Source organism: Vipera ursinii (genome assembly GCF_947247035.1).
Source record: "Vipera ursinii genome assembly, chromosome: 2".
Taxonomy (NCBI): domain Eukaryota; kingdom Metazoa; phylum Chordata; class Lepidosauria; order Squamata; family Viperidae; genus Vipera; species Vipera ursinii.
This window is the reverse complement of record NC_139513.1, coordinates 50,124,702-50,149,187: the sequence shown is the minus strand read 5'-3', so window position 1 is coordinate 50,149,187 and position 24,486 is coordinate 50,124,702. Positions and strand designations below refer to the sequence as shown.

The 24,486-nt window shown below is 42.0% G+C and overlaps 1 protein-coding gene across 2 annotated transcripts; it reads left to right on the top strand.

Annotated features, from left to right (window-relative positions):
- Positions 1–9,779: 9,779 nt before the first annotated feature.
- Positions 9,780–24,486, top strand: CCDC174 (coiled-coil domain containing 174). Of its 2 annotated transcripts, none has more exons than XM_083351697.1 (11): positions 9,780–9,909; positions 10,588–10,692; positions 11,106–11,206; positions 12,480–12,538; positions 14,597–14,780; positions 16,245–16,340; positions 18,757–18,896; positions 20,984–21,078; positions 21,640–21,763; positions 22,463–22,615; positions 24,023–24,486. In XM_083351697.1, the coding sequence occupies exons 1-11, from the start codon at positions 9,868–9,870 to the stop codon at positions 24,346–24,348; spliced, it is 1,425 nt and encodes a 474-aa protein (XP_083207823.1). In that variant the 5' UTR covers positions 9,780–9,867; the 3' UTR covers positions 24,349–24,486. The 2 variants fall into 2 exon arrangements, with proteins under 2 accessions (XP_083207823.1, XP_083207822.1); XM_083351696.1 differs by having other exon boundaries at positions 22,460–22,615.

Sequence of the window (24,486 nt, the reverse complement as noted above, 5' to 3'; positions counted from 1 at the left end):
CTTCCTAATCTCTGGTCTTCTGTCAATCCCACCCTCGTCGCCAGTTGTTTGGTTCGAATTGACGAGGACTCAGAGTGGTTAACACTGAACGAGTTTATTGAATACACAAAGTCAACTGTCAAATGTCAAATGTTGCAACCCTTTTATAGAGAAAGCGTTTGAACTGTAACCAATACAAACAGTCTGTTTTCCCGCTCCTTGGTTGTGGCGTCCAATGATTGCACCTTATTTTCCCGCTTTAAACCTTGCAAAGCTGCACTGTGTTTGCAATCTCTTTCATGGCTTATTGCTAACTATTTACATACACAACAATCACCATCTTCATCATCTTCATCATCATCATTATTATATGCTTTGTGATATTTGTTTTAAGTAAATACACTATGATGTTCTACAACATTGGTATTCTATATAGAATGAAATCACTGGGGTTTAAATAATTTCATTTTTAATTCTCCATTACATGGTAGCAAAAAGTGATGCCCGCTCTTACATTAAAGATCAGATACAAGAAGTCTACAAAAACTAATACAAGACTTCAGTGCTAATAATTCAGACAAAGGTCAGTCAGCAGTGTTTGTTGTGGAGATGATATTGAAAAAGAAGATGATTTAGGAAAATGGTGCTAACACAAATTGTCTCATTATCCAAAACGTATCGTTGCCAGAAAGTTCTTTCTTTTCAATCTTCCTTTATTTTTGGTAGGGGAAATGAGAGGATGTTTGAGCAGGATAAAGAAGGGAACTTGGTTCTTAAGAAAATTAAATTTTCTCAATTACTTCCCCAACCCAAGATTAAAGATTGAGTAACACTCACTCATGTGCAATTTACAAAAAAAAGTGGGGTGGCTTTCTTCCCAGAATCAGACAGTAAATGGGGAGGATTAAAACAGATCTGAAAACTTCTTTTCTCCTCATCCATGTAGTTGATGGCTTTGTTAAGCTAGGATTTCTTTCTCCCTTCCTCACATCTTGCCCCTCCGACACCAATAATCTTATTTGTTATGAAGTAAGTCAACCATTTATTCATCTATAAGCTTCATCTGAAAGAGAATATTTTATGATTTAGTCAAAAAGGGTTTTGCCAAATTCTCCTCAGCAAGCTAAATGGAAAGTAATAAATTTGGCTTCTCTATAATCAAGGAAAGATAATAAAAAATATATTTATGGGCCATCAACTACACGAACTGCTTACTAATTCAATTTTTCTTTGTTACTGTTTTTCTCTTCGTACTACTTTATACTTGCATCTTCATGTCACAAACAAAATGTTTCTTGACTATAACAGAAGTGCCGGTTTTGGTTTTTAAAGGCCAAAATCTGAATTTTTACTATTGTCCATAGGCATCTATATGCCAATATGACTTTCCCTTGTGGTCTGCCAAATTCTATGCAACACCATCATTTAGTGGGAGGGGGAGGTCTTTTAATTAAAAGTATTAAAAGGCAAAGTAACAGCCTCCAGAATAAGGTTTTTTTCTCTCTCTACCAAAATGCCTCTAGTGCATCCATTTCTGCTGAAGGGCAAAAACCTGGTCTGTTCAAGCCCTGCCTGGCATACAGTGACTTGCTCTTCATCCATTTTGCTCTCTGTCACGTTTCATAAACATTTTATGAGAGGTCTGCCAACAAACACCCCTTCAGGAACACTAATCTGTAGTTTTTGCAGAGCCTTCTTTCCACATAGAACAGGGGTCTTCAAACTTGGCCCTTTTATGACTTATGGACTTCAACTCCCAGAATTCCTCAGCCAGTGTGCCTGGCTGAGGAATTCTGAGACTTGAAGTCCACAAGTCATAAAAGGTTTGAAGACCTGTGGCGTACAATATGGTAACAGCATTCTTCAAAAGGCCAGATACAGTCTTCACACTTTAAACAAATCACATGGCCAACCTCTAAACAAACCATTTCTAAAGTTTAACATTCCTCCAGTTGCACTAACTACATTTGCAGCCTTACCATTTTTCTACGTTCTCACTGCATTTATGAATTCATTTTCATTAATGTTTTCAGCTAGTTTAGAATCAAGGCTGGCCCAATATAATTGGCAGAAGGAATAACCTCAAGGAAGAACAGCCACAATCATGACAGTGGTCAGATAAAAGAAATCTGAGTCCAGAGCGAAAAGAAATTGGAAAACATGAGTTCTCATAAAGATAAAGGGAGGGAGAGGGGAAGTGCATTCCGACTTACAAGTTGCTATTATTATGATTATTTGAATAATGACTATTATTTATAATAAAAGTATTGGATTGTGTATCTTTGGTTTCCAAATTTGGTCTGCCTTGGAGGTCTGACACCCAAACCCAGGACAAGAGCCATTTAAATAATAAGATAAATGTAATAACTGTTTTTTTGTGAAGCATATCCCCCAAGATACTTGTTGACTGGATTATTCATTAGGTTTAAATATTTACTTACACACATAAACATTTATTCTGTTTGGACTTTAGAGATGGCCTATTTTTAGGATTTTTCTCTCTTAGACACGTTGTGACATACATTGTTCTCAGAATAGTAGACATCCGTTCCAGTAAATTATAGTTTCCTAAAAATATTTCTTTGCATTGCTTGTTCAAAATTAGTGATGCTTTCATCATCACCAAGAAGCAGAAAGGAACATAATTTCTTGAGAAATTAAGATACCAATTTGTGACATTCCAGATCCAAATGACTCTATTTCAAAACCCTACTGACAAATCTTTTATAATATCAGAAAACAATAAACAACTTTCAATTTGCTCTTAAATGGAACTTCTATGTAGGGATGTGAGTGCATTTTGGTGTTTTTACACTAACAACAAAAAGAGCACATTAAAACACTTAATTGATTATTCCTAAATGGTTCACGGCTATCGGAAATAACAGGTTTGCTTTGCAGCTAGTGGTTGCTGCTAAAAATATTACATGCAGCTAGGCAGCTTTTTTTTTTACTTTTGAAAAATTGCTAACATCACCATTTTTTTCACTTGTTTATAAAATCAGTAGGTATCCAGAGAGAGAAAGAGAGAGGACTTCTGGTGGAGGGACTTGCCATATTCTTTTTAGTGATTTTTCCCCCGCTTTTGGTCCCTACTTGGTGCTCAGTTCTCGCCTGTAGCTATGCCATACCCAATGGCCATACCTTGCTAAACCATCTTGGCATTCAGACCAATTCAGGTGAGGGTAGCTGATAGTCTTCAACCCTCTGTGAGGTAGGGGAATTGTCAATTCCAGCATGTGAAGTCTGGCCCTGGCAGACTGAATGAAGACTGATCAATGGTCCAACAGTCACGAAGGCAGGGCCAGCAGTTGCTGTGAAGCAGCATCAGCAGCACAAGCACAAGACATTTAGACATCCTGGTCATCCACTGTAGCAGGTGAGATCTCCAGCCTTACCAATTGTCCATGCCAGTGAATTTAGGTCTCTTCTGTTAAGAGGGTGGGGTTGCCTCTGTGCCGCAGCTGTTCTGCTTCAAATCCTAACTTTCTGTTGGTTGATTCCTCTCAGTCCAAGCTTAATTAAATTAAATCCTCTAGTAGAAATGAAGATAGAAATGAAGCAAGAGATGAAACTGACCTGAGGCACCTGGGGTTTTCAGTCCAAATAAAGTTGTTGCGGTTTGCACAATGACTTCTTTAAACTGCATTCCTTTTTCGGAACAGGTTTCCACAAGCAGTAGATTGATGGGAGAGTTTTTCATTAAGTGCTTGACCTAGGTCAGGGGTAGGCAACCTCGGCTCTTTTATGATTCATGGACTTCAACTCCCAGAATTCCTGAGTCAGGAATTCTGGGAGTTGAAGTCCATGAGTCATAAAAGAGCCAAGGTTGCCTACTCCTGACTCAGGAATTCTGGGAGTTGAAGTCCATGAGTCATAAAAGAGCCGAGGTTGCCTACCCCTGACCTAGGTCTTGCAGTCTGTTGGTGCTGAATGACATACTCACAGTCCTTGTTGCTCATAATATAAAGGGGCCACAGGCAGTTACAGTCACAAACCTGCACATATGTGGCATTTGGACTGCTGGTTGTTCATCTCAGTACATCTCTGGGGTAGCAGAGATATCCAGAAGCTGTTCTGTACCAGCCTGCTACCGGCCCTGCACAAAAGGCAGGGACAACCCCTTTTACAAGAAGGCAAGAGGCTGGAACTAAGCCTGCCAAATTTATGGATACAAAAGCAAACAGAACAAGACACGAACCATGAAACAGGAGCTATTCAAGCAGTTGCCTTCAGCAAACCAGCCCTCACACGCATTCCCCTTTTATACAGTTCAGGGCGTGGCTTCTCTCTACCTCCTTCCGAGGTGCCCCATTGCCTTCCTCTGTTTACGTCTGATTGACTGCCTCCTGAGTCGGGCGTCCTTGAACAGGGCCAGCTGTGGGTCATCTTCATCCATGCTGTCAGGCTCACACAGCTGGGTCTGCGTCGTGACCAGGTGGGAGGGGCCTGGCTGAGGGCTCTCATCAGCAAGCTCTCCAACCCCCTCAGCAAGCTCTTCAACACCCCCCTCCTCCTCTGAGTCGTCCGACCCAACTGCCGAACCCACAGGCTGACCCTGAATCACAACAGAAGCGTCAAGGGAGACTGGGCAGCTTTCTTTTTTTTAGGTAGTACTGTCCAGCCTCAGATCAGGGAGGGAGTTAGAAAACGTTGCCTGTCCCAAAACATCTGGTTAGCTAGCCATGATTGGTGGATCATCTCCTTAGCAGTCAACATGTATCAAGAAAAACAAATCAAAGAAAACTCATCTTCAGAGCCTGGAATGTCTGCATCTTGCTGGATAGAGAAAAGGTGTCAAGAACTGAAAGAAGAATTCATAGCAGCACTCATAACAGTCAAGACTTCACCATTTTTGCACTGTCATCACTGCATTCAGGGAGATCAAGTTTGTCGATGAGGGTTCCATAAACCAGAGGTCCCCAACCTTTGGGGCACCAGGGACCGGTTCCGTGGAGAGGTTTTTCCACAGACCGGAGGGTGCATGGTTTTGCGTGCTGCCTGCATCCCACAGATGGGGCTTTGCTTGTTTGCGCAGACCGATTGCTGGTATGCCGTGGCCTGATACTGGTCCACGGATGTGGGGTGGGGTGGGGTTTGGGGACCCCTGCATTACAGGAAGCAGTGAGTGGATATAGGGTTATTTTTGAAAAAGAAACCAGAGATTGATAACAGAATTCACAGAGTAGGTTTTGCAATCAAAACTGCTCCACTGAGTACATCTCTATTCACTAGAATAAATGAATGTATTATGAAATTTCACTTTCCTCTCACCAAATATAGATATATTGCCATTGTCGGTGTCTATGCACCAACTCTTGCAAATCCAGATGAAGACAAAGACAGTTTCTATTGCAGTTTCTATTCTATTCTATTCTATTCTATTCTATCTGAAGCAGACGATTTGGACGCCCCCTGCTAGCAACCAACTTCAGTGCTAGGATGGAAAGAGACAGCAGCATCCTGGGATGGAGTCCTTAGGAGACATGGAGTGGGAAAACTAATCAGTGATGGCCTGCTGCTTCTGAACAAGTGAGCCAAGAACCACCTATCCATCGCTAACACAGTGCTCAGATTTGCAAACAAGTATAAAACAACCTAGCTTGTAACAATGGACTTTTAGTGTCCTCATTGTGCCAGACTCTGCTCTTCCAATCTTTGCTGATGACTATGTGCTCCTGTCGCACAAAGACAGTGATCTACAACTGATGCTGAATAAATTCTCAGATGCTGCTAGGCTCCTTGGCCTCATTATACGCCTCTGTAAGACTGAAGTACTCTGCCCCAAATACAAACCCCAGAGAACCAAAAATCACTGTTGATCATACTCAGCTGACAAATGTAAACAGCTTCAAATATTTGGGAAGCATCATCTCAAATGATGGTTCTTTGGACAAAGAAACTGACACCAATATCTGAAAGGCCAGCCAGGCTCGGGGTGGCTGCATACTAGAGCAGTGGCCTCCAACCTTTTGTGCACTAAGGACCAGTTCGGTGGAGAGAGGCTTATCCACAGACTGGAGGGGGTGTGGTTTCATGTGTGGCCTGCATCCCGTGGATGAGGCTTTTGCTTGTTTGTGCAGCCCAGTTTCTGGCATGCCATGACCCAGTGCCAGTTCAGACTTGGGGTTGGAAACCCCTGTACCAGAGTGCTTAATCAACACGTTTGTACCTCCACAGAACCATGGTTAACCTTTTCTCCTATGTGAATGTGAGCTAGACTCAAATGTAAAAAAAAAATTAAAAAATCCTGGGAGACATTTCTTACTTCTGCTAAAGAAACTGCATGGATGTGTCCATGAAATCACCAGGATTTTTCTTTGCCACAGGAAGTGACTTCCTTGTGGGTTTTTGAAGGGTGTTGTTGTGATTCAGGGTCAGCCTGTGGGTTCGGCAGTTGGGTCGGACGACTCAGAGGAGGAGGGGGGTGTTGAAGAGCTTGCTGAGGGGGTTGGAGAGCTTGCTGATGAGAGCCCTCAGCCAGGCCCCTCCCACCTGGTCACGACGCAGACCCAGCTGTGTGAGCCTGACAGCGTGGATGAAGATGACCCACAGCTGGCCCTGTTCAAGGACGCCCGACGCAGGAGGCAGTCAATCAGGAGTAAACAGAGGAAGGCAATGGGGCACCTCGGAAGGAGGCAGAGAGAAGCCACGCCCTGAACTGTATAAAAGGGGAATGCGTGGGAGGGCTGGTTTGCTGAAGGCAACCGCTTGAATAGCTCCTGTTTCTTGGTTCGTGTCTTGTTTGCTTTTGTATCCATAAATTTGGTAGGCTTAGTTCCAGCCTCTTGCCTTCTTGTAAAAGGGGTTGTCCCTGCCTTTTCTGCAGGGCCGGTAGCAGGCTTGTACAGAACAGGTGTATATGATTGGTTGCTGCTGTTTCTGCAAACCTTTCAACTGACCCAGCACATCAATCTTATATTCTTACTAAAAAGGAAACATCTGAAAGTTGTCTACCAGAGGTTTTTTTTTAATTCAGGCTAGTCTGCTGAAGCCTTTTTCAAAGCCTAAGTGCTATGAAGTTCTGCTGCAGGAAAAGCACCAGCACTGCAGTGCTTTTGAAAGCTGCTCCTTAAGGAGTCAGGCTGCATCTTAACATAGCCATTATACGGTGAACTTTTAATTACAATCCAATGTGAGTTATCAGCTAGTACAGCAGTTCACAGAATCAATCTGAAAACTAAAACAGAACCTTCTCTTTGTAGCTCAGGGACATGGTGACTCAGTGGGTTAGGACACTGAGCTTGTCGATCAGAAGATCGACAGTTTGGCGGGTCGAATCCCAAGTGCTGCATTAACAGAGTGAGCGCCTGTTACTTGTCCCAGCTTCTGCCAACCTAGCAATTCGAAAGCACGTAAAAATGCAAGTAGAAAAATAGGGACCACTCCGGTGGGAAGGTAACAGTGTTCTGTGCGCCTTTGGCGTCTAGTCATGCCGGCCACATGACCACGGAGATGTCCTCGGACAAGCGCTGGCTCTTCAGTTTTGAAACGGAAATGAGCACCGGCCCCTAGAGTTGGAAACGACTAGCACGCATGTGCGGGGGAACCTTTATCTTTACCTTTACTGAAGGGCTCCTGTGTGAATGAGTACTATATTCCTGTTTATATTATGCTTGCTATTTTTAATCTCTGTAGTACAGAGCCAAAAGGATGTCATGAAGTTTAAGTGCTATGGCTTTATGAAAGGTAAACAGAATTCTGGGTTAAGAATCTCTGCAGAAATACATTCATCAAATTTATAGCAGGCTTCCAATATGGCACACTTTCGTTCTATTGGACTATACAGTACACTCTGTATTTTCCAGGGCTGGGAATTCTGTGACAGGATATGGTGCAGTTCACCAGAAAAGCTTCAAGTTGGAGATCACTGCAACTGTATATATTAATCAAAAAGGAGTTTGTTAAGCATCAAGCCATATATAGGCAAAATACAGCCACAATGAGTCAAGAGGAAAATAACAGGAGTGGAAAGTTTTTTTTAAAAATACCCCCCAAAGAAAAAAGCTTTATGGGAAGAAAAACAGCTTAATAGCCACTCACTAGGCTCCTCCACACAGCACCACAAAGGTGTTGTTATCCAGTGCCAGAGCTGGCCGAATATTATACTGACATTTCTAACTCTGATTTGACAAGGAAGCAGAAGAGAGATCATCTCCATACAAAAGTAGAGGGAGGGCAGAGGTGGTGGGATGGGTAATGTCTGTGATGATGCCAGTTTCTCGCAGATGGGGATTGGAGAATTGGCAGCAAAGGAGCAATTTCTCCCCCCCCCAATGTTCTCTCCCTCATACTCTGCCACCCAAGGATGGCAAGAGAGGGGTGGGGGTGCAGAAGCAGGAGAGCTTTTTTTTGCTGCCAGTTCTATCCTGCACGTTTAGGAGGCAACAGGTTTGGAAAACGTCTGAATGGAATTTATAATTTCATCTTTATTGAGTATACCATTTCTGGGCCACAAAATTCAGGACAACTACAAGAGCAAGAGAGAGATACAGATCTATTTCTGTAACTCAAATATAGTAGCTCTAGCCTAGCCCAATCTTTTAGGATCATTATACCCAGGACAAATTTTATAGAACTCACTAGTAAACAAAGAAAATGTCTGAGACATAAATGCTGCAATTCCAAGCTTGTTATAGCAGGGCCATTAATTTAAATGGGAATTATTTCCAAGTGGAAATATTGTTAGCAGTAGACCATAATTAACAGTCTTGGCACATACTGAAAAAACTAAGCAGCTGAAAGTACCTGGATGGGAGGTCACCAAGTAATCCCAGAGCTAAAGGATAGGTTAGAAAATCAGAAAACATCCTGGACCAAGGCAGTGGCAAAGTACTTTCCCGTTACAGCAAAAAAATAGATGAATATTTCCATAAAATCAACAAGGATTGATCTCAACTTGATGCAAGCCATTATTCTACTAAATAATTTTTGAATGAACAATAGCTACGTTCCACTGGAAGATTTTTTTTAAAAAAAATAATTCCTTTATTATTTCATAAGTAACTCAAGGAAGTGAATATCCCTAATACTACAGCCACCACCTATTTTCCCCACAACAACCCTGTGAGGTGAGTTGGGCTGAGAGAGAGTGGCTGGCCCAGAGTCACCACCCGGCTTTCATGCCTAAAGACAGGACTAGAACTCACCAGTCTCCTGATTTCTAGCTTGGTGCCTTAACCACTACACCAAACTGGCTTTTCCATGATTGATATATTAATAACTCTTTGATATTATTTCACACGTTCATATCCATCATTTATTGTTTCATTTAAGAAGCATGACCCCTTCAAACCTGCCCCACCGCCTACAACAGCGTTTCCCAACCTTAGGAACTTGAAGATGCGTGGACTTCAACTCCCAGAATTCCCCAGCCAGCTGGCTGGGGAATTCTGGGAGTTGAAGTCCACGCATCTTCAAGTTCCTAAGGTTGGGAAACGCTGGCCTACAAAACAGCTGCTCAACGTTTCATTTGGACAATCAACTAGAAGTTGCCTTCGGAAGTTGCGGGTGCTTCACCATTGCAGGCTTTTAAGAAAAAGACCTGTATGAAATGGTACAAGATCTCCTGCTCGGGCAGAGGGTTGGACTAGAAAACCTCGAAGGTTCCCTTCCAGCTCTATTCTGATCGATGATGTGATTTCCCGCTAAAGAATTCCCGGGGGAAAAAAAAAAGGGGGATCAACCCCAGGCAGTAATACGGCTCCTCCTGTCGTACTAGCCGGGTACTGTCGTGATGGAGTAACCGGACGTTGAGAGCTTAGTTTTGCTTTACGCCTTAAGCCGGAAGTGGTGCCGGGGAGTCTGTTTTCGAGAGATCGCGACGTTTCTTTGGCTGTGACTCTTCTTCCTGCTTTATTTTGGGGGGCTGCTGGCGCCCGGAGAATTATGGACAGGAAAAAAAAGCCTCTGGATGTAACAGTCGGTTCGGTGAGCAGCAAAGGGAAAACGGGCAGGCTTTTCAGAGCGATCGTCGTTTTTAGGGCCGAGGTGGAGAACGGTGGCCCTTTTATTATGAATGCTGGACTTCAACTACCCAGGGCTGGCTCAGGAATTCTGGGAGTTGAAGTCCACAAGTCGTAAAGGAGCTATCGTTCCCCACCCCATTAGGGAGCTTAGGACTGCCCCCAACCTCCTTTCATTCCGCCGGGACCTGAAGCCCTGGCTCTTCGAGCTCTCTGGCCCAGGCTGAGAATATTTTTAATTTTAATTTTAACTGGGTTTTAATTTTCTCAGGGTTCTATTTAATCTCTTTTAATTTGTTTTAACGTTTGTATTGACTGTTTTTTAAATGCCCTGTAAACCGCCCTGAGTCCGGGAAAGGGCGGTATATAAATCTAAATAAAATAAATAAAATAAAATAAATAATAGCTTTTCTCACGTCTTTGGAGGTCCCTTTTTTTCTCCAGAGTGAAAAGGAAGCTGCGTAGGCGTAGTATTGTACGACGCTTGCTGTTTGTAATCTTGTGCACGCCGGCAAGTCTTGCATTAATAAAATCTTGGTTGTCTACCCTCCTTCCCCACCCCCCCCCCGTCTCTTCTTAAAAATTCCAAGGCCATTGCTAAAGATTGGGTTTGTTTTTTCTCCTTTCGTTATTCCTATTCCAGCTGGTAGATTTGAAAGCTGAACTGTTCCGAAAACAGGAAGAATTCAAGAAAGAGAAACTTCTGAAAGATGCGGGAGTCCCTATAAAGCCCAAAACAGTAAACAAGGTAGGGTTTGTGTATAGAGTTTAGATTATTAATCTCCGTTTGAGGATTCAACCACATTATTCTTCATCTACCCATTCTTCTAAATGCATTTACTCCTTCATATGTTTGTGGACTTTTATCATTTGAGCTTCAGTCATTCTTTTTACGTGATGAAACCACTTCAATATATTTTTTGTACTGGTCACTTGTTTTTGTATTCTGTCCACATTCATTCAATACCCATTCTGCCTTCTGTTCTAATTGCACATCTACCGTAAATAACACATTCAGCTTTGTTTTTTGCACTAACATACAGCATTTATTTCAGTTCTTTCTTTTTTTACATATGATGCAAATTATAAAAGCTCTGTAGTTCATCTGTGAATTAGATTTAAAAACAGCCAAATAACTTGTTTGAAAACTTATTATTACAGAAACCCACTATTTGGGCTAAGCAGAACAAAGGTGTTTCAGATCGAGCCGAAAAAGATGCCGAGCAGAAGATAGAGGAGCAGCAAACTCTGGATAAATCAAGGTGCTTCATTTCTAAGAAAAGCAGACTTACTAAATATTGTAAATAAGATTATAAAGAAAATACGATGTAGCTTATCTATAGATCCCATATGATGCAGGATTGTGTTACATTATGAAGCCAATTATCCAGAATGATTCTGCCTTCCTGTTAAGAGCATCAAGGTAGGCCCTGTCACCCCAAATGGAGAAAGAAATCAGGCCCAAAGGCAGACTTTGACATTCTGGAGTACACCCCAGAAATAAAAATGCCTCCTTTCCTCTTAGCATTTGGAAAACCTTGAAGATTCCCTTTTTAAAACAGTTATTAGGTAAGATTTGGGACTGACTAGATATAGCTATGGTATTTTGAGAGCATTGAGCTGTAATTTATGGACTGTTCTCATTAAAACAATTTCATTACAAGTAATGGTATCGCAGAGAGAAAGGAACAAGATAGTGGCTGTGATCAAATGAAAATACAGATGCAGGAGAGAAGCCAGGTTCTTTTATTTTTCTCATGATCGTTGAATATGGTTTTAATGCCAGCAATGCTGCTTTTCATAGTGGACTTTGATAAGAGCCTTGGTGGAGCAGTGGGCTAATGCCTCCTTAAGTAACACCAGCTACCTGCAATTAGTGCAGGTTCGAGTCCCACCAGGCTCAAGGTTGACTCAGCCTTCCATCCTTCCGAGGTAGGTAAAATGAGGACCCAGATTGTTGGGGGCAGTAAGCTGACTTTGTAATAATGCCGCTTGGGGGGGGAAGCCCTAATAAGCAGGCATATACATAGAATGAAGGCTATTGCTAAGCACATTGATTTGTGCTTTAGATTGTAAGCCGCCCTGAGTCTTCGGAGAAGGGCGGGATATAAATGGGATTTTAAAAAAAATTGTAGAGTCTTGTGAGAAATATTCATGGCTGGATTTATTTCCAAAATTACTTCCAGACAATCATTCTGAACCATTCTCAAAGCGGTGCATGTCTGTTGAATGCGTGGATGATGCACAGGCAGATGTGTAATGCTTCAATCATATTCCCAAGAATCAAAACATGGCTCTGAATTGGTAGAAAAGCACTTTCAGGTTGTCTCCGTGTGGTTGTAATCATGTTAATCATTGACAACATTTCGAAACTTCTTTGAGGGAAGGCAATTTTGATAGTGTATAGTGGTCTTAAGTTATGTTGCCTCATGTTCTATATGGTAAAAAGACTCATTGTGCTAGGAAATATTCATTAAAACGGAAAGGAGAAGTTAAGAAGTTTGATAAATCAAAGTGATGTGTTACTGTTTTTAGGCAGAAACTGGAAGAGAAAGCACGTCTGTATGAAAAAATGACCAAGGGAGATTTTCCAGGTAAACACCTTTAGTTTTCTTGGGATTTTATGCGAGATATTTTTTTTGTTAAAGGCTCTACTACAAAATGCTGTTCCTAGAAATAACCACTCAGTAATTCTTATTTCAAAATAGGCATCTCTAAGGAGGCAGTAAACGCATGAGAGCTGTTTGCTGCTATTATAACCTTCCTTATGAAAAGAATAGGCCTTTCTCATAGAAAGCACTCTTTTGTCCTTGATAATGCTGTAGAGCGGTGGCTGAAATTGGTTCTAAGTTACTTTGACATTAAGTTCTGGAAAACTGTAGTGCCTAAAGACAAAGCTTCCGTTTCTACTTCTGAAGACCTGTGGCTAGGGAATTCTGGGAACTGAAGTCCACACATCTTAAAAGCTGTTGAGGTTAAAAAGCACAGCTGTAGACAATGCCATTTGTCAAAGTACATGCCTTTGTCCTCTTCCTGCAAAGAGTTTGACTAGTACTGGGTGGCTTTTTCTTCGTGGAGGTTCCATTCCCGCCAAGCAACTGTAGATAATGGTATAACAGATGGGAGAAAAACATTTTTCCATGAGTACCATATACAATCCCTTTTCTCAACAGTCCAAGTTCAATATAGCCACGGTTCTTTATACTTTATAAATATATTACATTTTCTTCCACAGGCAGTCCTCAACTTACAAGAGTTTATTTAGTGACCGTTCAAAGTTCCAACAGCTCTGAAAAATGTGACTTACGACTGTTTTTCACAGTTACCACCATTGCCGCATCCCCATCATCATGTGATCAAAATTCAGATGCTTGGCAATTGACTCATATTTGTGACAGTTGCAGCGTCCCAATGTCATGTGATCACCTTTTGTGACCGTCTCATGAGCAAAGTCGAAAGGAAGCCAGGTTCATTTAACAACCGGCTTGCTAACTTCTCAACTGCAATGATTCACTTAACAACCTTGATAAAAAAGGTCATAAAATGGGGCTAATTCAATTGAATTTAGCAAAGGGGGATTTTTTTCCCTGTAAAATCCTCCGTGTAATCATAGAATACAATTTGTTTCTGTTTCAGCATTGCTTGAATGTCTTCTTATGCAGAGACATTCCTGTATTCCTTTCAAAGGTCCAGAACAAATTTGGCACTCTTTTCCCATTCGGTGAGGGCACTCTAAACTTGACAAGATTTTACTGAACAACTAATTTTAGAACAACGAGGACAAGGGGGTTGGGGATTACTTAGTTTTAGCCCATATGTTCCCTTTGTTCTACTTTCAGAAGTCCTATTCAGGAAATAGCGCAAATCAACAGCAACAGCAATCTTTTCTACTCCCAGTAGCAAAAGTTGAAGAAGCTAGCATCTTTCTGTCCTGATAGGGAACTTCCAGATATGCGTGGCTCTTATGTGTATTTATAGTTTGTATAATCTCAAAATGTGCTCCAAAAGATTAGAAGGGGCCTCCAAGGGGAAAAAAAGGCTTAGGAGAAGGAATAAATGTGTGAAAAAAAATCCTTTTTCTCAGCATTGGATTTCTGTCAAGAATTGAAGTGGTACTGTTGCCTTTCTGTAAAGCAACAGCAACCACTGGAAAAGGATAATTTAGAAACTACTTTTTATTCGCTGTTAAATCTTGACATAGCTGTATCTAAGAGAAAAGTATGTTAAAATCATTCATGAACCAAGTATTTAATAATAATAATAAAGTTGGAAGGGACCTTTGAGGTCTTCTAGTCCAACCTGCTCAGGCAGGAAACTATATACCAATTCAGACAAACGGTTGTCCAGTCTCTTCTTAAAGACTTCCAGTGTTGGAGCTAGGTATTTGACTATGTATGTCACATTGATTCTTCTTGTATAAGTAAAAGTTCTGTTTCTGTAACCTTTAACTGGGCAAAACAGTGCATTCATCATAGGCAACAATTTTTGAATCAAGGTACATCAAATGGACTAACTTACAGAATGCGTCCAAAATCCAGGATCCATGATTCTCATGGGATTGAAAATTTAACAAATGTGTAGTTACTTGATTGCTGCTCTGCCATGGCCTGGACGTTCAGTACACTGCCATTAACAATGATTTTCTGTCATAGATGAAGAAACTGAAGATTTATACCTTGTGGATTTCACTCAGAAGATAATTGACAAACAGAGAGAAGTACAAGAACTATGTACCAGGGAAACTGCCAAGAAAGCAACGGGGGAGGAGAATGGAGGAGAAGAAGAGAGATTCTCTGAAGGAGAGGTCCCACCTTCACAGAACCCAGATGAAGAATGGTTGGTGATTGTATCATAATAACACTATTGTGTATTACCTAGCTTCGCTGAAATCAAATGAAATAACTTGGCTTCAGTTTAGATTGTAGCTTTATTGTAATATATTTGCACTACCGCGTTTCCCTGAAAATAAGACCCGGTCTTATATTTTTGGGGGGCTTTTAAAAGAGGCATTAGGTCGTATTTTCAGGGGATGTCTTATTTTTTTTTCACGTACAGGCGGTGGTGAGCCCAGGGCCCCCCAGGCCGGGCCTCTCTGTCCTACTGTCAGTTTGCCCACGGCCACAACTGGCCAAGCTCACACTGCCTGCTAGCCCTGCTGCTGCTGGGACACTTCTCGGCCGCGGTGGGCACTGTTCCGTCGAGTGGCTGCCTGTGCTGCTGCTGGTCTGGCGGGGGCTCTTAGCCCCCCCTGGCAGCGCTGTTCTTGGCCTCCCTGCTGGGTTGCTCCTGCCTGATGTGGGGCAAGTCGGCCCAGATCTATGATCTCTATATGGCCCCCTCCTCCTGCCACTGGTCTGCCAGGCCCCTTTCCCAGCGGCCAATAGTGGACTTCACCTTCCGCCCAGTCCACCGCCAAGCCCCGGCTGCTACCCAGCAGCCTCTACCTCCCACTGGAGCTGCACCACGCACCCTGCATGCTGAGTGGCGCCCCTCCACTGCATGGCTTCATTGGGTGGTAGGCGGAGGCCCATGCCACCTGCCTCACCTCGTAGCGGCGGCACCTTGTGGCAGCATGGGTCAGTGGGCAGAAGGCGAGGTGAGGGCAGCAGGCAGAGGCACAGGGCCGCCCTCTCCGTGTCCAGCAGCCGCTGCAAGCACATTTCAGGCAGTCATGAACTCATCTAGCTTTCGGTCCCTCCCAAGCCACCGACAGGGAAGAACCTTCAGCCAGAGCAGCTTGGCGCAATTTAATGCTTCTAATTTACAAATAGAAAAACTGGTTACTAAAACTACGGTACTTTTTCTCCTCCTTCTCTTCTTTCTTGGTCTCGCTTATTTCCTTCTCCTTTTCCTTGTCATCTTTCCTCCTCCTTGCTCTCCCCCTTCTCCTGCCCTTCCTTCTTGGCATCTCTGCTGGCAGTCTTGTTGTTGATGAAGTTGTGCAGCACTGTCATTGAATGGATCAGGTCACGGCCCCCACGCTCATCGCCGCCTTTGCTGGCCACGCCCAGCCCCCTCTCCCCAAGGCTGACGCTCTTAACTAGGCCTTATTTTGGGAATAGGCTTATATTAGCGCCCCCTCCCCCAAAATCAGGCTAGGGCTTATTTTCAGGACAGTTCTTATTTTGGGGGAAGCATGGTACTACTCCCTGGAAGATAGATAATTAAGCTTATGTACCAAGCTTAATTAGACTCTTTGTTATTCTTTTTGACAGTAATAATAATGTTGAATTGTTTTACTTTTGAAATATTTAAAATTAATCTACCTATCTAAGTTAATTTTGTTTTTTTTCATTTTAGGGTTGAGTATGTAGATTATCTAGGCCGTTCAAGAGTATGTAGTAAGAAAGATTTGCCCTTTCTGCTAAGAATGGATGAACAGATCCAGAAGGACAGGTAAACTTTATTGTAGAAATGTATAAATATGTAAACAATATGTTAAAAAAAACCACTCAATTTTATAGAGAAATAAGAATGGATGCTGAAATGATATGGTTTTGTTCTCTTACCAAAGGTAATAGGTTTTATAGTCTTTGTAGTAGCTCATCAAACTAGTCTATGTTGTAACTGAAAATTGGCAGCTGTTATGACACAGGTGTGCAAGACTAATCCAGAAAGTTTTTTATTTCTCTTGGAAAGGGTTAAAAAAATGGCCCTCCACTGTCCAGTCAAGCTCCACCCTCAGTCCCCCAAACAACGGTTCATAGATTACCAAACAAGTCCACAAGCAAAAGTCCAGACATAAGACAAGGGCAGTTCTCAGAGCAAGGCAAAGGTCCAAGACAGGGCTAGGCAACCTTGGCTCTTTTATGACTCCTGGACTTCAACTCCTAGAATTCCTGAGCCATCATGGCTGGCTCAGGAATTCTGGGAGTTGAAGTCCACAAGTCATAAAAGAGCCAAAGTTGCCTTCCCCTGGTCCAAGATAAGGAACAGTTTTCCAAACAGCACAGTGAATATAAAAGACAAACACAATTCACAAACATTGGCACTTCTCAAAACAAGATGGGGTCTGAGGCAAGACAGGTCTAAGGGAGAATCTTCAGGGCTAAGGCAAGTTGAGAACAGTCCTCAAAGCAAGGCAAAAGCAATCTTCGAAGCAAATCAGTCTGAGTCACAGCCAAGGGAGCGTAATCCAAAAACAAAACACTTGTTCCTGGCAAAAGCCCCTCTTTAAATGTTACTCTCCAGGTGAACCTCATGAGGAGGGGCGGGGTGACCTCCTCCCAAGTAGTTGGGTCGTCCTAGGCTGACTCTGCCTTCTCTCCATTCTGACAGCAGCATTTCTTGAAGCATGCTGCTAAAAGTCTAAAAAAATAAAAAATATTGAATCTAGCACTACTGTACTGTATTATGTGCAGATATAATTTAGCAGTAGTGTTGTCCTTCAGTATTTAGTCACTATGCAGACCGCAATCAACTATACAGGGACTGACTGGGGTCCTGTCTTTATAAGCTATAAAGATAAGAGCCCAATTAGCCCCCAATCAGCAGACCGTCTTGCCTCTGAAGATGCCAGCAACGGTTGCTGGTGAAATGTCAGGAAATCTGTTATCTAGACCAGAGTTCTCCAACCTGTGGGTCACGGCCCACTACCGGGCCATGGCTTATTCGCAACCTGGCATTGTGAATGGCTGGCTGGTGCGCTCGTGTGTGCGTGCACAGTCCTCACATGAGGGTTGTGGGTGCTTGCGGCCCCACTTATGTGAACATGGGTGCTCACGGCCCCACTTGTGCAAGTATTGTGGGCGCTCAGAGCCTCGGCGCAAGCACTTGGGGCCTCCCTAGTTGATGACTATAGGGGGCACTGTTCATCTCAATTTCAAGGTCATTGAACCAGTGCTGTCCGAAGACATTTCCGTGATCATGTGGCCAGCATGACCTTACGGAGCGCTGTTACCTTCCCATCGAAGTTATACTTGTTTATCTATTCACATTTGCATACTTTCGAACTGCTAGGTTGGCAGAAGCTGGGCAAGGACAAGGGCTCACCCTGTCGCGTGGCGCGCAGGTCTCAAACCTGAGCTAATCATTTATAACGTTGAATATATAAATTGAATACAAATTCAGTCTGGAGACAACTGTAATTCTTTTTGCTGAGTGAGAAATTTTGGAAAGGATGTACTGTCTACAAAATGAACCACAATCTCATGAATAAGTATATTTTGGATACTGTGTCATTTGTGCCTTTATAATGTTAATTTAAATGGGGGGACTTTCCTAAATCCAGAAACAAGTCTTTCTCTTGACTGTGATCATATGTTAACTTCGGATCACAAACTGAGACATCTTAATCTGTGAAAATACACTTGAGGTGGGGTTTCACTTTGTAGCCATCTGTATATCCCCAAACTTGCCCAAGCAACTTCCTAACTCTCTAGAACAGATTTGAGGTATATGTGAATATGTGGTTTCCTGATGTTATTCTGTCAACAGATGATTATGTACTGAATGTTGTCCAAAGTCATATAAATTGTAGTAAAATTGTCATACTGTGACATATTAAAGAATACAGTTTTACAAGCCCGTGCTAGTTGAGGGCTGGAAAGAACATATCTCCGTAGTTTCATGTTTTCAATAATGGCAGCATTATTTTTAAAAATTATTTTGCATAACTAAAATTAGTTGAGTTTTACACCTACACAAGTATTATACAGACCAACATCATTGGGATCTACCATTGCTTTGACTTCCTTTACACTGATATTAAACTGTAAGACTGGATATTGCTGGAATAGCTAGAGAGTTTTGGATGTTCCCTCCTATACCACTTTCCAATTCTTAAATAATGTTTTTGTTTTAATTACTCAAGTAGTCCAATGACTGAAAAAAAGACTCTACTGTCAGAAGACATGAGAAGGGAGCTTCAGCGTCAGGAATGGGAAAGAGAGGAAGAAGAAGCGCTGAAGAGACCTATGGGGCCAATTCATTATGAAGACATTCGAGAAAATGGTAGGCTGATGTTCTGTGATTCAAATCTGGTTTGAAAAATATCACCCAGTTTAATGTCAAGCTAGATTCTCTTCTCGGTTAAAATACTGTTTTTTTTTAAAGTGATGGTGCCCAAGCAGAAATGTTGGACTGTTATATTAAACACTCTTTAGTGGAAAAAATGAGAATTAGTTTGGTGGTGTGGTTTAAAGGCACCGGGCTAGAAATCGGGAGATTTGTGAGTTCTAGTCCTGCCTTATGTACAAAGCCAGCTGGGTGGATTTGGACCAGCTCCTCTCTCTCAGTTCTTGGAAGAAGGCAGTGGCAATGATTTCTGAAAATTTTGCCCCAAAAATTGCAGGGACTGGTACAGGAAAAATACAAGTAGTCCTCAAGTTACGATCATTTGTTCAATGTCTGAAGTTATGACAGCACTGAAGAGAGAGGGACTTGTGACCGATCCTCATAGTTCCTTTCTTGCATTATCCCCACGGTCAGATGAACAAAATTCAGGCACTTGACAACCAGTTCACACTTACGTTGCAGTGTCCCACAGTCGCCATTTGTAACCTTTCCTGCTGGCTTCCCACAAGCAAAGTCCATAGGGAAGCTGGCAGGAAAAAACACAAGTCACTTGAGTAAGTCTTCCCTGGCCTATCCACCAGCATCCTCCTTCACACACACACACCGTGCACCCTCCTTCCTCAGCTTTCCTGAGCTTTTGCTGCATCACAGCACCCTCCTCTTGCAACTCATGCACGGCCTGCACCAGGCCTCCCCCACCCACTCCTGCACTTTTCATCTGAGACTCCCATTTCTTCCCACTTAACAGCCCACAGTGACAACTGGAACTGCCACCAAGCGATGGGCTCTCATGATGTCATGCTTTATCACTTGGCAATAGCAATCCCAGACCCAGTGGCCGTTATAACTCAAGGATTACCTGTAGCAAGATTTGTGTTATCGAAAACTATATTGCCCTGTGCTCTGTGCTTAACCAAAGAGTAGAAGTCCTAAGTCTCACTCTAAGCAGCCACTGAAAGCAGAAGATGCAAATGCAAAAATAAAAGGCTAAAGTTTCAGTGTGGTAAGTTGCTGTAATTTTGTTTTTTTGCTTGTTTGTATCCCGCCTTTATAATTTTTACAAGGTGGAAAACATATCCAATAAACCTCCCTCCTCTGGTTTTTCTCCCAACGACTACCCTGTGAGGTGAGTTGGGCAGAGAGAGAGAGAGTATCACCCAGCTGGCTTTCATGGTTAAGGCAGGACTTAGCTATTATAGATGTGAACCAGTATAAGTCTGTCTAAAAGGTAAAAGTTTCCCTGTCCAGTCATGTCTGGCTCTAGGGCGCAGTGCTCATCCCCCTTTCTAGGCCAAGGCAGCTAGCATTATCTGAAGACATTTTTGTGGTCACATGGCTGGCATAGCTATACACCAAAGACACACAGAATGCTCTTACCCTCCCACCAAAATGGTACCTCTTAATCTACTCGCATTTGCATGCTTTTGAATGGCTAGGTGGGCAGGAACTCCCCTTGTTGCACGGTGCTCGGATATCGAATAAGTCTGTCTATTTGGGGCAATGTTGACTGGAAGTCAATAGCAATAGCACTTAGACTTATGTACTACCCCATAGTGCTTTAGAGGGCTCTCTGGGCAATTTACAACGTCAGCAGATTGCCCCCAAAGACCTCATTTTACCAACTTTGGAAGGATGGAAGGCGGAGTCAACCATGAGAATTTTGCTCCAGGCTGTGGGCAAAGTTTGCCCACAATATTGCATTCTAATCACTGCGCCACTATATCAAGGTATATAATTCAACAGATTTGGACAGCACATGATTGGAGAAGGCTATTGTAACATAAAAAAATAATTCAGAAATGTATGTCTTTGTACTGATATATAATTATGGAGAAAAGTTGTAGGTCTATATTAGAATCCACAATGACCATTCAGAGTACCTCAGAATACTAGTTTCTGGCATTTTCTGGTGTTATTGGAAGAATTCTTTCCTGAATCTCTTTACTATACCATCACTTACAGTAAAGGAAGTTCAGGAATTACAATGTATGATGAATTCTAATATGGAACAAAATTTCTTTCAGAGGCCCGACAGCTTGGTGTTGGTTACTTTGCCTTTGCTCGTGATCAGGCTGTGAGAAAAAAACAAATGGACACTTTGGAAATGCTAAGAGAACAGGTATGTTGTTTAACAGTCTGCCAAGTGTGGGAAATTTCCTGATGTCCTGAAATGGGTGTTCTAGCTTCCCTCAGCCGCGGCCATGCTGACTGGGCTGTTAGCAATCGTAATTCACCATTTGTAGACCGATAAATTTTCCATCCCCAAACTAACACTGTGAAATACCTGAGCCTTTCTCAGATGCTTATCTCCTCTATCCTTGGTGAATTGTGTCTCTGAATAACATAAAGAAGTTTCCGCCCCCCCCAATCCAAAAGCCATATATGCACTTGGCCTGTGAACTGCAGAAAGGAAGTACTATAATTCTCCCACCTTTATAATGACGGTTCAATAAAATGGGAGGAACAGGAGGGACAAAAATAGGATTATTTGGAAGGAAATGTAAACTCCCTAACTCTCGCTTTTCCTGCTTCCATTCCCTCCATTGATGGAAAATCCCGTGGGTTATTGAGATAAAATTAGAGCTTGAATCTCAGAAGTTTGACAGGAAATGGATAAAAGAAATGGTATCTGTGAACATCTGAAGAGAAAATGAGTTACCATTGTATTGCATTTCTCCAGACCATCGGTCAGAGAGCAAAGCGTGAAAATTTAAAGGAAAAACGTAAAGCTATCTTGGAGGCCAGGTTGTCTAAAATTCGAGCAAAAAGGTTCTTAAAAGATGGCGATATAAAAGAAAATGGAGGTAATTTTGAATTATTTTTCTTTAAATTTAAAAGGAAGGTTTACATATTTGATTAAATTACGTTTCTCTTAATTCATTAACAACCGTACATTTGACTATACTGTGTTGCAGTTTTATTCCAAATGGTTTCACAGTCTTGATCAGAAAAGAGTTGCAGTTGTGGAGAAAGACCTATTGTGATAGCTTGTGCATGTGCATCGAAGAAGCATGGTGATGGATTAGGACCAGACTTGATTTTTCTAGTTCAGACATAGCAATAATCCACAATGGCATCTGTTCATAAACTCCAAACTATTTTTTTCAGATATTCAGAATATTATGCTTTAATTGTATCAATTTGGATGGTTTCTGTTCCCCACTAATATTTTTTATCACTGATATACTTTTTAAAAGCTGGTGAAATTGATGAAAGGAGGAGTGTGAAATATTTTGATTACTGCCTGTTTTTTCAACTAGATTACAATATAGTCATTCTAGGGTACATTTCCAAGCCATTACCTTTGTTCTGTTTTCTGATATTCATTGAAATTTTTGGGATTTTTTTTAAACCCTTCGCAGTTTACTTCGTAATAACTGTCTTTCGAGGAGGCAACAACTAATATCTCAGTGACATGTTTACTCTGAGGAAATCATTACATAAATACACTTGCTGTAATAAGGCAATATCATGCCTAAAATCTATATTGTTCTTCATAACAGAGGAGGAAGCTCCAACGCCAGTCGTACCTTCAAGCAAGCCCACTGAACCGCCCAGAGTTTCTACAGAAACTAGAAAAGTAGAAGTTATTATTCAGGAGAGGAAAGATACAAAGCCGGGTGTGCCTTATGTTCGTGAATGGGATAAAGGCAAAGGTAAGATGCTGCAGTGTATATACAAAGTTTTGGGCTGTCAACATGTCAAGAATCCTTTGGTTTAAGCCAGGGGTCTTCAAACTTGGCCCTTTTATAGCTTGTGGACCTCAACTCTCAGAATTCCTCAGCCAGCGTGCCTGGCTGAGGAATTCTGGGAGTTGAAGTCTACAAGCCATAAAAGGGCCAAATTTGAAGACCTCTGGTTTAAACCATGGTGGCTTGGCCCATGGAACCCCCAGCAGTCCCTTTTAACTTCCCCAAAACACCATAGTGCTTGGTCAATCTCCGACAGCAAACTTAAGGATTTTAGCAATGTGGGGTTTTTTCCTTGATTTGGAGGGGAGATGTCGGTGCTATTGAGACAGTTTTAAGTTTTAAATTTTGCCAAGGAAGGTCTTTCTGTAATCCATTAACAAGAAGGAAGTTCTGTAATCCTCTAACAGAGGTGTCTTCAAACTTGGCCCTTTTATGACTTGTGGACTTCAACTCCCAGAATTCCTCAGCCAGTGCACCTGGCTGAGGACTTCTGGGAGTTGAAGTTCACAAGTCATAAAAGGGCCAAGTTTGAAGACCCCTGCTCTAACATGTTACAGCCCATGACTAAGCAGAATTCCCTCACTCTTAACTTAAACTCTGCTTAGGTCACAAGCATTTCAGATGAGAGACTCCCCCATTCCAACGATACAGAAAAACAAGTCTGTTCATCTAGACATAATGGAAAGGTTAAGGCTGCATGTAAGCTGCTTCTCTTTCATGGCCTTCCTCAGATTACTAAACGGTACAGGTAGACCTCGACAACAGCTCTTTACTGAGCATTCAAAGTTACAACAGCACTGAAAAAAGTGACTTGTGACCATTTTTCAGATAAGACCATTGCAGCATCCCCATGGTCACGTGGTTTACATTTGGATGCCAGACAATTGGCTCATATTTATGATGGTTGTGTGTCCCAGGGTCATGTGACCATCTTTTGCGACCTTCTGACAAGCAAAGTCAATGGGGAAGCCGGATTCACTTAACAATTGTGTTGCTAACTTAACAACTGCAGTGTCTCACTTAACAAATGTGGTAAGAAAGATCTTAAAATGGGGTAAAAATCACTTAATAAATTTCTCATTTAGCAACATAAATTTTGGGCTCAATTGTGATCGTAAGTCGAGGACCACCTGTACTGTAGATGGCACTCAAGGTCAATAACTTGGGCGACTTCAGCCTTTTTTAAAAAAAAAAGATTCTATTAAGGTAAGCAAAATGGGATTTCCTAAACAAAAGTAGGACAGGTTATTGTTGTAAGGTTGTTTTTTAAAAAAAGAAATAATTCTTCTATAAAGTTTCATAGAGCTTGAGTCGAATTAAATCTGAAAAAGCAAAGCCGAACTTGATATTTCTTCCTCTTCCCACTAATAGAATTCACTTTTGGACTTTGGTCAAAGAAGCAGAATGATCTCAGGAATGAAAGAGATCCAGAGTTTGCACCACCTTCTGCTTACTTTAACAATCAAAAGAAATATTATGATTCGAATAACCAAAATTGGAACAAACCTGAATCCTCCTATGTAAGTACAGAAGACGGTCTTAGAGGCAACCTGCCATCTACATCAGCTGAGACTCACAATAACTCATGGAACAATGACTTCACGCCCACTCAGGCAGCTGAGAAGAGGCCATCAAACCAAGAGCCAGTTTACCAAAGTTTGGATGATATGCTCTCCTACTATAAGCAGGTTACCTGAACTTCAGATACTGTTAGCAAAATGACACGTTCTCTGATGATTAAAAAGAATTAAGGATCATTTCTGTGAGTGGCTGAACTTTTCTGCAATTCCCTTCTCTTATCAATTCTAATATTAAAAGAATTCACCTCAAAGATA